The 12,541-nt window shown below is 38.3% G+C and overlaps 2 protein-coding genes across 4 annotated transcripts in view; one reads left to right on the forward strand and one right to left on the reverse strand.

Annotated features, from left to right (window-relative positions):
- ankrd11 (ankyrin repeat domain 11) overlaps positions 1–6,815 on the reverse strand; it is a 112,899-nt gene extending 106,084 nt beyond the window's left edge. Inside the window, exon 1 of one of the 3 annotated variants that reach the window (XM_020938857.2) lies at positions 6,425–6,815. The gene's annotated coding sequence lies outside the window, so the exon portion shown is untranslated. The remainder of the gene's footprint in view (positions 1–6,424) is intronic. The other 2 variants (XM_055155024.1, XM_055155023.1) reach the window with 2 other exon arrangements.
- A 1,112-nt stretch (positions 6,816–7,927) lies between these two features.
- Positions 7,928–12,380, forward strand: spg7 (SPG7 matrix AAA peptidase subunit, paraplegin). Its single transcript, XM_020938820.2, is given in 18 exon segments — positions 7,928–8,446; positions 8,642–8,744; positions 8,823–8,912; positions 8,969–9,210; positions 9,285–9,424; positions 9,537–9,639; positions 9,722–9,847; positions 9,915–10,077; positions 10,160–10,333; positions 10,440–10,564; positions 10,665–10,767; positions 10,838–10,948; positions 11,038–11,153; positions 11,265–11,421; positions 11,496–11,559; positions 11,561–11,657; positions 11,726–11,803; positions 11,874–12,380. Coding segments are annotated over 18 exon segments (2,412 nt in total). The 5' UTR covers positions 7,928–8,233; the 3' UTR covers positions 12,081–12,380.
- The last annotated feature ends 161 nt before the right edge of the window (positions 12,381–12,541 follow it).

A 12,541-nucleotide genomic window follows, 5' to 3' on the forward strand; every position in this document is an offset into this window, starting at 1 on the left:
CAGCTGGAGCAGACCTGACCGAGTAACCTCAGGAGATTTCCCATAATGCATCACTCAGCACAGCCTCCTGCCTCGCTCACATCCATAACACCAACTGTTGTGTCATGATTAGCATCATCTCTGTCCAGCCTGCTCACACCAAAGTAGCCACCAACTGGACAACAACAAAGCTCCATTGTTTACATCCACTTGACTTTACGTACTGTATGCTGCATGGCCACAGAAAAACAGTAGTAATGTTGTATGACTAGTGTACTTTATTAAGTTGAACACAAATGCATTGTAAATAGTGGATTTCTGATGAGCATTGTTGGCAGTGCATTGCTACTTCATATAATGGATAGAAAGAATTTCAAGTGCCTTCCTTCTAGTGAGATGACTATGATAATGGCATTAATGCTTGTCAATGCCCGATCTCATCAGATCACTCTTAGTACTTGGATGGGAGATAGCTGCAAACACCCACACTGCCCATCGCTGGGATGTCCATTCAGATTTTACCGATTAATCAACCAGAATAATGCTGGGGAATAGGACTGCAAAATAAATTACAATCAAATGGAAACAGTGCTTAACTCACAATTATCAAATTGCCAAAGCTGCTATTATTTAAGTAAAAGACAAATCTAAGACTGAAATTCAAACAAATACATGATCTTACAGTGTCATTCTATGTCCAGAATGTACAATTAATGCACGTTTTTCCTGATGTTAATATTAATAATGTATTTGCTATATACTGATAAGGAGAGTATTCTACACTAGGACTGAGTCAGAGTTGTTTATGGGCTTTAGGTTAGCTGCTGAACAAGTGCCTAACTTACAAAAGCATGGAAAACACAGTGACAAAACAACAGAGTGAAAGAGGAAGGACTGAGCTAAAGGAGAACTGTCACAACAGCAAAGCAGACACGGGTATCTAGCAACAAGAGGTTAAGGGCAAAGCAGCAACTGAACTATTCTTCTACAAATAATCACAGAATATGGGGATCTTATATCCTGTTTGTATGAATGTTCTGGGTTTATCCATGAAGCCACAAGCAAGACAAGCAAGTCAACTGTTTTGTTTTCGGTTTAAACACATGTAAATACAGAACTTCTCAGTTTCAAAGTCAGTTATATTTCTGGAGAAACTAGAACGACAAATGTCTTGTTAGACCAAAGATTCTTAGAAAAAAAAAAATATTTACAGCAAAGAAACAAAACAAGGCCAATACACAAGCCTGGCCTAGCCCAGATGGAGGCAGCACCAACCATTAGGACCCTCCAAAGCCCAAAATGAGGCTATATGGTCCCTGAGGGGAACAGCAGGACTAGGGCCCCGCCATTTTGTTCCATTTGGAGCAGAGGAAGGGGGAAAGGACTAGGCAGAATTTCAAAGAGCATCCGATGCCATTTGAGTATCCACCGAGATTGTGCAGCTATAAAAGATTTACTAAACTGGAAATGGGTGGAGGAAGGGGCCAACTGAGGCAGAAACTGAGCCACGCAAAGGCAAGAAACAGGAGTAGCCACGCTTGTTTACCTAAAAGGACCACACCATAGGCCCGTGTGGGGGAGGGGCACGCTGACAGAAGGCAGGCTGCAGAAAGAGTGCAGCTACACGCTCTCTCTCTCTCTCTCTCTCTCTCTCTGTATCTCTGAATATATGACCATCGCTCTGTTCTCCCATTCCCACATCAAACAGAGCGCCTTCAGCCATATTCTGAAAAGAGAAGAGGACCAACGCACTGTCAGCTGCCCACACAGCCTGCACCTCACAGCCACTAACTCTCTGCAATCACCGACCATCGTTTGTAAACAAACCGCCATGTTGGAGGGCACAGGATCTGGACTTGTTAGGTCCTTTGAGAAAACTGTTGTAATGAGCCCTTTTGCACTTTACAGTTACAGGCACTAGAGCTGCAAAAGAGGGCGGGAACTATTAACAGAATTATCCTGACTAGTAAACTATAAAAAAGTAAGTCATATTGATGATAATATTTCATTATTAAGACTATATTATATATTTATTACATAAATATTACATTACATTGTATAAATATTACATTACATTGTATATGGAACACATATACATACACACTGTGTATATATAATATATAATAAATATTAAGAAAGCTTCAGTCACATATTCCAAGCTTTATTTGGTTATAAATGTGTTGAAAAAGTCTCAGTGTACAATAGAAATGATTGTAGACTACTAATATAATAATAGCTGCAGCCATACTGCACATTATATTGCCATCAAATCAAAATTGCAATTTGAGCTGGTGCAAATATTTAGATCGCAAAGGCTGCAATTATTAACAGAATGACTGTAAAGAAACTTCATGTTGCACCTGTAGTTTTGACCTCTACAAACATGCTCTGAAATGTATGGGATTCTTGTACTAGTTTATCAGTTCATATTTCAGTCTTTTCTCAAATGTGAATACTCCTGGAGCTACTGTGCGCACTCTGAACAGAATCCTACTTTTAAAAACATAAATCTAGTGGAAAAACTTGACGGAAAATGTTTAATTAGATTTACGATTCCAAAATGGTGCAGCCCCAACAGGAACCACATATTTTAGGCACAGCATTCCCCCAAAGTCCAAGTCTGTTCTCATTCACGCAGCTGAATATAGAAAGAGTCTGTGTACTGTTGACAGTGTGTGACTATCACGTAAGCAACATCAAACAAACACAAACCTCCAAGGCAGCATAATTTTTATTTTAAAAAATGTATCTTTCTCATCATAATTGCCATTTTCAAATCAGGATTCAGCGCAAATTTTAACACACAGAGGAACGTTCACATTTAAGAAAACATTGAAATAGGAACTACTACACTAATACAATAATTATTTTTGTTCAAGTTTGTAGAGGTAAAGTACAGGTACAATAGCAGTAATTTATTTGGTCATTTTCAGCTAGACAGGGATAAACAACAATCCCATTTGAATCATGACATGACCGCAAGGATTCAGGCTAAAGGAAAAAGTACTTATAATACCGCACCATATTAAGAAATGACAGCACAAAAAAGCACACATAAAGGCAGGATCTTTTGTTGTAGAGGAGAGGACGCTGTACTGTCTGAATAATTGCAGTGTTTGAGATTTGGCCATTCCAAAAAAATCTAATTATCCTTTCGATTCTGGTGTAGTGCAGCCAGAGTGATTAAAGAGGTGATAGTTCTGCATGTGATTTTTTTATACTTCAGTCTGGTTTTATGTAATATATGAACCTTAGCTACAATATTTAAACACGTTTGATCATATTTATGATAAATGTTGTTGAAACCAGTACAGTGTTATTTTCCTAGAATGACAACACACTATAGTAATATAATGCTAAAAAAAAATATTATTTTGTTGAGGAAAATCTGTACTTTTTCATTATTAACTGTGGTAACTTTCTATAGTTCCTTCTCATGACTCATAAGGTACTTAAACTTGTTGATAAGAAGTTAATGTTTTGACAGCAATACCGTAGTGGTACCTTTCACTGTGCTACTTACTGGATTCAAACAAGTTAGTGTTAGTGGACTGAAGAAATTCTTGGTCGACTAAAGGCATGCCCAGTGTATCGACTAAAGGAGGCGTGCTGTGTTGTGTGTAGGCTTGTCATAACAACACGTTTTGAAGTACGATGTAGTGCTGCAGAAAATATAGATGACAATACTGAATGCCATTATGCCACCGACAGGGTAACCTTAAAGCAGGATTATCCCCCAAAAACTATTCTGGAGAGTACTGTTAATGAACATGCTGCTAATTCCTGCAATAAATAAATTAAACACTTTGAGTCATAAAAGTTATTGATCCAACCCCCCACAGTTAAAATCTCATCACATTCATAGTACAAAAAAACAACAAAAATTCTCCATCAGTACAAAGAAACAGTGACCACGATAAATATTGTTCCATATATTATCAGCCTTAGCTGTAAAAAGCTTGTACCTCTATGATCTTAGCCTGCATCTGACCCAAACTACACTTGCAATAATGACTATGCATAGAGAGAAATACTAGTAAACAGTGCAGATGGAAAGGGAGATTAACCTGACTCCATTCACTACAAACTCCAGCTACATCCTTCCATGCCTTCTCCTTCCTACTATTGTCCATGTAAATCCTTCTCAATAAAATAATCTTTGACTAACTTGACTAAGACTTCATTGACCAATTAAGCAACTAATTGACTAAAAGACTACAGCCCTCGCACCACCCAAGTCTAGCTGACAATTGTTCAAATATCTTGCACTGCAAGATGAATTCCAACGATAAAATGAAGCAAAACAAACATGGCAGTACAGACGTAAAAAATCAAATTTTAACAGAAATATACAGACTTTGTTTTGGAAAAGTGCAGGAGGAAGTACTCTGTGCACTTGTGGATGGGAAACATGTCTGTGATTTTTTTTAACAGGATTCAGTCAAAGCTTAATTTCTCTGCCTGCTCCAATCACGCTGCAGTATGCAGTATACTCCCAAACATTTCCAATGGATCGACAGAACCTGACTCAAAAGATTCAATGTGACTATATGAAGTTGTAGCTATGATTTTGTTGTTATAACAGACACTGGACTTACTATTAAAAAGAAGTTAAGCCTGCTTGTGGGATTCCAAGCAGTACTTCCAAAACAACTTCACAACTTCTAAAATGCCTCTGAAACTCAGTTTGGACTAAGATGTGCTATCATACAATCTGTTAATACAACACTGATGCCCAAAAACTAAGCATTCCCCAGAAATAAAACACAATGTCATATACACTTAACTCACACAGCTCAAATGGTTCAGAAACAGAATTAGTCACCATTCTTAGAAAGCAATGGACAAACTGTGCCCCGTACTCCTAATGTATAATTTATGTCTGAGTGAACATTAAAAAAAAATAAACTGTTCTTATGTAGTATTTATCATCGCTCCATGTGGAATGGAGTATAATATATTACTGTTTCATGTCACTGGAAAAGCTCCACAAAAGGGAAGTGAAACACCTGATGTTGCAGTAACCAACTCTATCTTACAAATACATTTGAAATTCCTGCATTGAATTCCATTTGTAAATATGATGAATGAGATGTGTCTCATTTTGAACAGATAGTGAATCTTGTTGCTGAAAATTTAATTTGCAGAGTCATGACAGATGATGTGTAATGTGCCTCTGCTGCAGTGCTCTGCATCAGTGGCTTTTAATCTGACCCCTTGTCTCGATCAGCATCCACACTTTGAGACTTTCCCCTCTTATATTGACTGTCTGTTCTTGTTACAGTGGATATGAGCTCTAACAGTGTATGGCAGGTTACAGTGTTTTTAGGTAATTGGGTAGTGATCAGTGAGCGTTGTCATAATTCAGGCCAAACAACACCAGTGTGTCCATTCAAATGGGCCAAGACATTCTATATGGCAGAACAACACCATTATACAACTATTATACATTTTACACAGAACTTGTACACCCTAATAATATTACAGTAAAGTAAGAGGGCAAGAATCAAACTTTAAACTATACCAAATGGTGTAGATTGGTAAATAAATAGTGAAATCACTCGCTAAGTGCACACATGAAGCATCCCTCTGAACAAAACATACAGTATAACGATGTTACCACATGAGTTCCACATGTGCAACACTGAGTATGTCGGGGTAGGTTAGAGAAATAAGGGCTGTGCCTGTCCACACTATGTATCAGAGCCTCTGCAGTGTAGTCAACAAGAACGCCCAACAAACTCAAACATACTTCGAGTCTTAGAAGAAACAACACCAGCAGCACTGCAGTGGTTTCCCAGCATCACTACTGCACCACAGTAGAGAGCATCTCCACCAGTCTCTATTTCTGCCACATCCCCTGCTCCATGCTGTCCTCCTGCGCACACAACATCGTAGTTTTCTACAAACACACGCATCAGCCATGCATGGGACCAAGTCTATTACTACAAACATAATAATGCAACACTAAATTCTAAATTCAACTCCGAACAATTATAGGACAACTAAAACTAATACGCAATAGTCGGAAATAGGTCAACTTCAGTTTGTAGAAAACCTGAAAGAATTGACAAGTGCACTCTAACTCTGCAAATTATGCAACGGCAAGAAATACATATTTAATACAAAGTCCAAACAAATATTACTACCATGCAATCCTGTACCAAAGCTTGTGCAAAGAAAGTACTGGAAAACAGGTCAAAACATTAGACCATGAAAAGCCAGGTTCTGCAATCAGCGTCCAGTCTGAAGCAGGCAGTAAATACTGAACTATGTGACTATTTATAAGTGCTTATTCAGTATTACGGCGGCAAAATAAGTAAAACAAATACAAAACACTTGGGTTAGCTGACCTTTGACGCAACATATTAGCGTCCAGGCTCATGCAACCACCAACGAGTAATACAGTTTGTTGTTAGCTTTGCAAATCATATTTATAGCTTACCTTTGTTGTGCCCCCCCCCCCAAACAAAAGACAAAAATATTTAGTCTACGCCGCGATGTTTTCGGCCAATGCTAGATGTTCCCATTTGTTGCCTTCGGTTCAAGGTAGACTTCCTAAAGACATCCGCATAAAGTCGACCATCGCGGCTCCAAAGCAGCTCGATGCTGCTGCAACGGAGGCTAGCGCACCAAACAGACGACCGAGAGAAAAAACACTGAAATATCCACAGAAAACTCGTTTTTAGATGAACAGAAGAATCTTCACCAGCAAGTTAAAGTCTTTAGAAGTCCATTCGACCAACTGCAGAGTTGCATGATTTCGCGCATGTCGTCAAAATACAATATTTAGTTTCGATGTAATCCTCTCCGCCAACCCATTCGAGCGGTTTCCGAGCGGCCTTTGGCTTCGTGTGTGTGGACGCGATGACGAAAACATTTCGTGAATGAAACGAGTGCTGCAATTGGCTGATATTCTTTGGGCGGTTCCGGCTTTGATTAGGTGGGAAACTAGCGCCATTTTGGCGCCACGACAGAGCCTTTTCTCATTCTATTTGTCAGCAACAGAGATCCAACGTGGCTGACCAAGGGACGCAGTTTCAAATACACAGCCAACACTCCATTATGTTGTTGTAGGACGAGGCAGAGGAAATGGAGTACATGCTACAGGGTTATGTGTGTACAGTTTACAAAATTCACTCTAATTTGTGTGTGCTTTGATATTTTTGCCATGTTCCTAAATTTTCGCAAAAACATATTTTGTTTACATTTTTAATTTTTAATTTTTTTTTTAACGTTTAGGTCATGTACCTCAGCATAATCTGTTCTATTTTAATACTCTTCAAATTTAAGATTGAAAAGATCTATGCCATGTGTTCCAGGAAGCAATGATGGTCCATTGAAATAAATGTATATTGAACATGTATGTCCAATTAATTTATATATTACGTCATAGTGAAATGAAAACGATCAAAATGTAAATATTTTAGTTATACGTGCAATATGCACATGGACTGTATACAGTCTATGAATATTATATCTTAATACAAATATGCGTCAACAAAATAAAGAGGAACAGAGTTAACAGAATTATAGTGCCATCTGCTGACATTTTTAGACAAACGCATTATTTGCAGATTACTCCTTTACACTAAATTCAGTATATTAATATTAATTTGTTAGTTTTTCCTATATTGTATCATAATAAAAAAATGCACATTCCATTTATTCCGTTTATTTATAAATGACAATGAAAAGAATAGCCAATATTATTTATGGTAGCTGTCTAGCTTATATCCAACAATGATATACATAAAAAGATGAGAGAAATGAGTCTGCCCAAGAAAAAAGAGGATATAATATGATATTATATTTATATATATTAAGAAACACATTTGCATTAAAATTACTTTGTTGTTGTGTTTCTCATGCCCGTGCAGCAGGGGGCGTTAATTGCATTTAATGTCTTGTCTAGAGTTTTTCAAGATCTGAAGATTCAAAGAAGAGCTAATGTTTTGAAACGCTTGAGCTCACTGCTGCTGCACTCGTATTAAGGAAATATGACCGTGTTTTAATTTTGCACAAATGCATGGACATGTTGATTAACGATTGCTTTTTTTTTTTTTTTACAGTTTTCGTGACGTAGAACCGTGAGTAAAGGCAATCGGGTTGTTAAGAATAGACATAGAAACTCTATTTGCGCGTTGAGCTAGCTAGGAGCCTGCTATCTATAAAAAATCAATCAGCCATGCATCTACCATCTGAGTGGTAGATAGATATTATTGTTATTATTATTATTAATAATAATAATATTATGGCATCTGCACTACGATACCGCGCTGGACTTTACAGAAAGTACAGTAGAGGCTTCTTGTGGACTCTGTCAGGACGAAACTATCAAGCTCTGAAGAAATTATCTAACAACAATGTCAAAGACATCTTATACAGGAGCGACAATCAACTTACAAAGACTCTACTGTCAAAGTCTGAGCGGCTGTTTTCAAGTACAAACCATCACTTTATCAAGGTAACGAAAACACGGCACATTTGTGTCACAAAACCTTTATAAATCTTGGGGCATCACTGGTGCTCTTTGATAACAGAACTCTTTTTTTGTTTTTGTAAAAAAAAAAAAAAAGAAAGTGTAATACAGTGTATTATTTTCAGTAGCTATGAAAAAGGGAAATAATAATGTTTTCACATTTCTAATATTTTCTGCTAGAGTCTTCTGTTTCAACCCATGAGTCCAGCAATGACTGGTATCAGCACAGACCTAATTACGGATCATTTGCTAAGGAACCCAGTTGGATTGATTAACATATTAGGTGAATACATCTTTGTTATTATTTCTTTTTCTATTAATAAAAATGACTGTTCATTCATTTGGAACATATTTGTTGCAGGGTCAAGATATTTTTTCAATACCTCCCAATCCAGACAGGAGAAGAAAAAGACTGATGGTCCAAAGGGTCGAACTCCAGAAGAGGATGAAGGTACGCTCCAATTAGATGTTTGTGTGATGAGATAATATAACCTTCTTTGTTTTTAGAGGACAAGAAACGTAGAGAGCAAGAGGATCAAATGTACCGAGAACGTCTTCGAACTTTGTTTTTTATTGCACTGATCATGAGCCTGCTAAACTCCATAAACACCAGTGGTGGCAACATCTCATGGAATGACTTTGTCAATGAGATGCTGGCAAAGGGGGAAGTGTCACGTGTACAAGTTGTCCCTGAAAGTGACACTGTTGAAATCTACCTTCATCCTGGAGCTGTTATTTTTGGGCGACCTGTATGTTTAATATGAAATGATTCAAATATATAACAGAAACTTGGCAATTTTCAAATATCTTTGTTTTTGAACAGAGGCTTGCATTGATGTACAGAATGCAGGTCGCCAACATTGACAAATTTGAAGAGAAGCTCAGAGCTGCTGAAGAAGAGTTGAATATTGACTCAAAAGACAGAATTCCTGTCTCCTATAAACGCACTGGATTCTTTGGAAAGTAAGAGTGTGCAGATTTTATGCATTTACATCAAAATGGCTGAATCTAGTTGTATTTCTATGATCTAAATTGTTTTTGGTGTAATTCAAGTAATGTGTAACTTTGTTCGTAGCGCGCTCTATGCTCTGGGAATGGCAGCCATTGGTGTGGCAATTCTTTGGTATATTTTCCGTCTTGCTGGCATGGGAGGCAGGGAAGGTGGATTTAGTGCATTTGTGAGTAACACCATAGAAGGTGATATTTTGGTGTATAAATGCAATTACTTTGCCTTTACATATATACTTATTTTTACTCCAGAACCAACTGAAAATGGCAAAGTTTACCATTGTTGATGGCAAATCAGGAAAAGGTGTGAAATTTAAGGATGTAGCTGGAATGCATGAGGCCAAGATGGAAGTAAAGGAATTTGTGGACTACCTTAAAGTAAGAAGATTTGACATTTGTACTGTTTTGTCATCAGTGGACTATAAAATACTATCTGTGTTGTCAGAGCCCTGATCGATATCTACAGCTTGGAGCTAAAGTGCCCAAGGGTGCCCTTCTGCTGGGGCCCCCCGGCTGTGGCAAGACTCTGCTGGCCAAAGCTGTTGCTACAGAGGCCCAGGTACCTTTCCTGGCTATGGCTGGGTCTGAGTTTGTGGAGGTCATTGGAGGTACATTTATATCTAGCATGCACTGCACTTAAGTTACACTGAAGTCAAGTCTTCTAACTGAACACTTGTCTTTTCATTGCAGGTTTAGGTGCTGCTAGAGTTAGGAGTTTGTTCAAAGAGGCCCGTGCCAGAGCTCCATGTATTGTGTATATTGATGAGATTGACGCTGTGGGGAAAAAGCGCTCTACCAACATGTCCGGCTTCTCTAACACTGAGGAAGAACAGACACTCAATCAGCTCCTGGTCGAAATGGATGGTATATTTAACCCAAGCATTTTCTTCAGAAAGACATGATTACTTCTCACATACATAAGTTACATACATATACCATATTTTACATACAGTCTCTCACATTTTTACAGGAATGGGGACAACAGATCATGTAATTGTACTGGCCTCCACCAATAGAGCTGATATTTTAGATAATGCTCTTATGAGACCAGGTCGACTGGACAGGCACATCTTCATTGACTTACCCACTCTACAGGTTGATTTGTTAACAAATCAAATTAATATTTTATCTGGCATTTTAGAAATCCATTGAAGTTGTATTTCTTGTTTATTAAGAAGTATTTATTTACTTTCAGGAAAGAAAGGAAATCTATGAGCAGCATTTGAAATTTCTAAAGCTAAACCATCCAGCAAGTTTCTATTCTCTACGCCTGGCTGAGCTCACGCCAGGATTCAGTGGTATGTTGGACAATATTTTATTCTCCTCATCATAAACATGCAGTGTATTACCTGAGTGATTTGTCTACAGGTGCAGACATTGCTAATATTTGTAATGAAGCAGCGCTGCATGCAGCCAGAGAAGGCCATAAGTATATTGACACTATGAACTTTGAATATGCTGTGGAAAGAGTAATAGCAGGTGCAGTACTAATGTTTTTTTTTTTTTTTTTTTTTTTTTTTTTACATACCATTATATCACAGCCTTTCAAATGTATGTGTTGTTTATAGGAAGTGTTAAGAAGAGTAAAATCCTTTCGAAGGAGGAACGAAGAGTGGTCGCTTTCCATGAGTCTGGACATGCTTTAGTTGGCTGGCTACTTGAGCACACAGAGGCAGTCATGAAGGTACAAATCACCTCAGTGTAAAAGATTGCCTACTTTATTTTATTGGAAAAGTACTAACCTACCTAAAAAATGTATATCATTATTATATGTATTATTATTTATTTCGCATAGGTGTCCATTGCCCCACGAACAAATGCAGCTCTGGGATTTGCCCAGATCTTGCCTCGTGACCAGTATCTGTTCACGAAAGAACAGCTGTTTGAGCGCATGTGCATGGCCCTGGGGGGTCGAGCCGCTGAAGCTATCACCTTTAACAAAGTTACCACAGGTTCTGGTGCTGTTTATGTCTGTTTTTTTGTGGACATGTCCTGATTTGATACTAACAATATTCACCTGTTTCAGGAGCTCAGGATGATCTGCGTAAGGTGACCCGTGTGGCATACTCCATGGTAAAGCAGTATGGTATGTGACAGTGTGGGGCAAGTCTCGTTCCCAGAGACAGAGGAGCAAGGTGCTGTTGGACGCCGCCCTTTTAGTCAAGGACTGCAGCATCAGATGGATCATGTATGTAGTAAATGTCATTACAAAATATATGAAATTAAAACTCTTCTAAAATCCTCCTCTTTGATCAGGAGGCAAAGATGCTGATAGCCCGGGCCTACAGGCAAACGGAGAAGCTACTGCTCGACAACCGGGACAAACTTACAATGGTAAGTTCAGATGATCTACCCTACAACCAGCCTCATGAGACAGCCATGAGCATGAGCTTTGTGTTTACAGTTGGCTAATGCCCTGTTGGAGCGTGAAGTGGTGAACTACGATGACATTGAAGCCTTGCTGGGTCCTCCCCCTCACGGCCCAAAGAAGATGATTGTCCCACAGAGCTGGGTGGAGGCAGAGAGAGACAAGCAGGACACTGGGGAGGATGACACCCCTCCACCTCCTCGAAAACATCAGGAGGACAATGTCAATCCACAATTAGTCTGAACAGATGTACTGTGTGCCAATTTGACTACTATTATAACCTACTGTAAGGGGTTTTATGCAAAATACTATATAATCAAAATCATACCAGGTACCTAGAAAGCAAGTGTATATGCAATACCACATCAATAAGCAGCACCTCTGAACTGGGTTTCAATTAAGTGGCTAAAAAGTAAATTTGCCCCTGCAGCTTCTAGGACTCTATTTTATTTTATTTGCAGTAAACACATTGGAAAACAAAACTGAAGATTTAAGTTTGGGCCAATAGTGTTAAGTTATTTAAATAAAATGTTTCTAACAGTTTCTACCTGCTGTTAAATCTATTTATTGAGCTAGCAAAGGGAAAGAGCCACAAGAGAAAATGCATATTTATTTTGTAATTCAGTAAAAACTGAAATAAAACTCAAACAAAAAAGTGATTCCTCCATATGCATGAGTAGCACAGAAATTTGAAAACATTGCCA

This window comes from Boleophthalmus pectinirostris, unplaced genomic scaffold (genome assembly GCF_026225935.1).
Source record: "Boleophthalmus pectinirostris isolate CB_2022bp ecotype Guang Dong unplaced genomic scaffold, ASM2622593v1 HiC_scaffold_19, whole genome shotgun sequence".
NCBI lineage: Eukaryota > Metazoa > Chordata > Actinopteri > Gobiiformes > Gobiidae > Boleophthalmus > Boleophthalmus pectinirostris.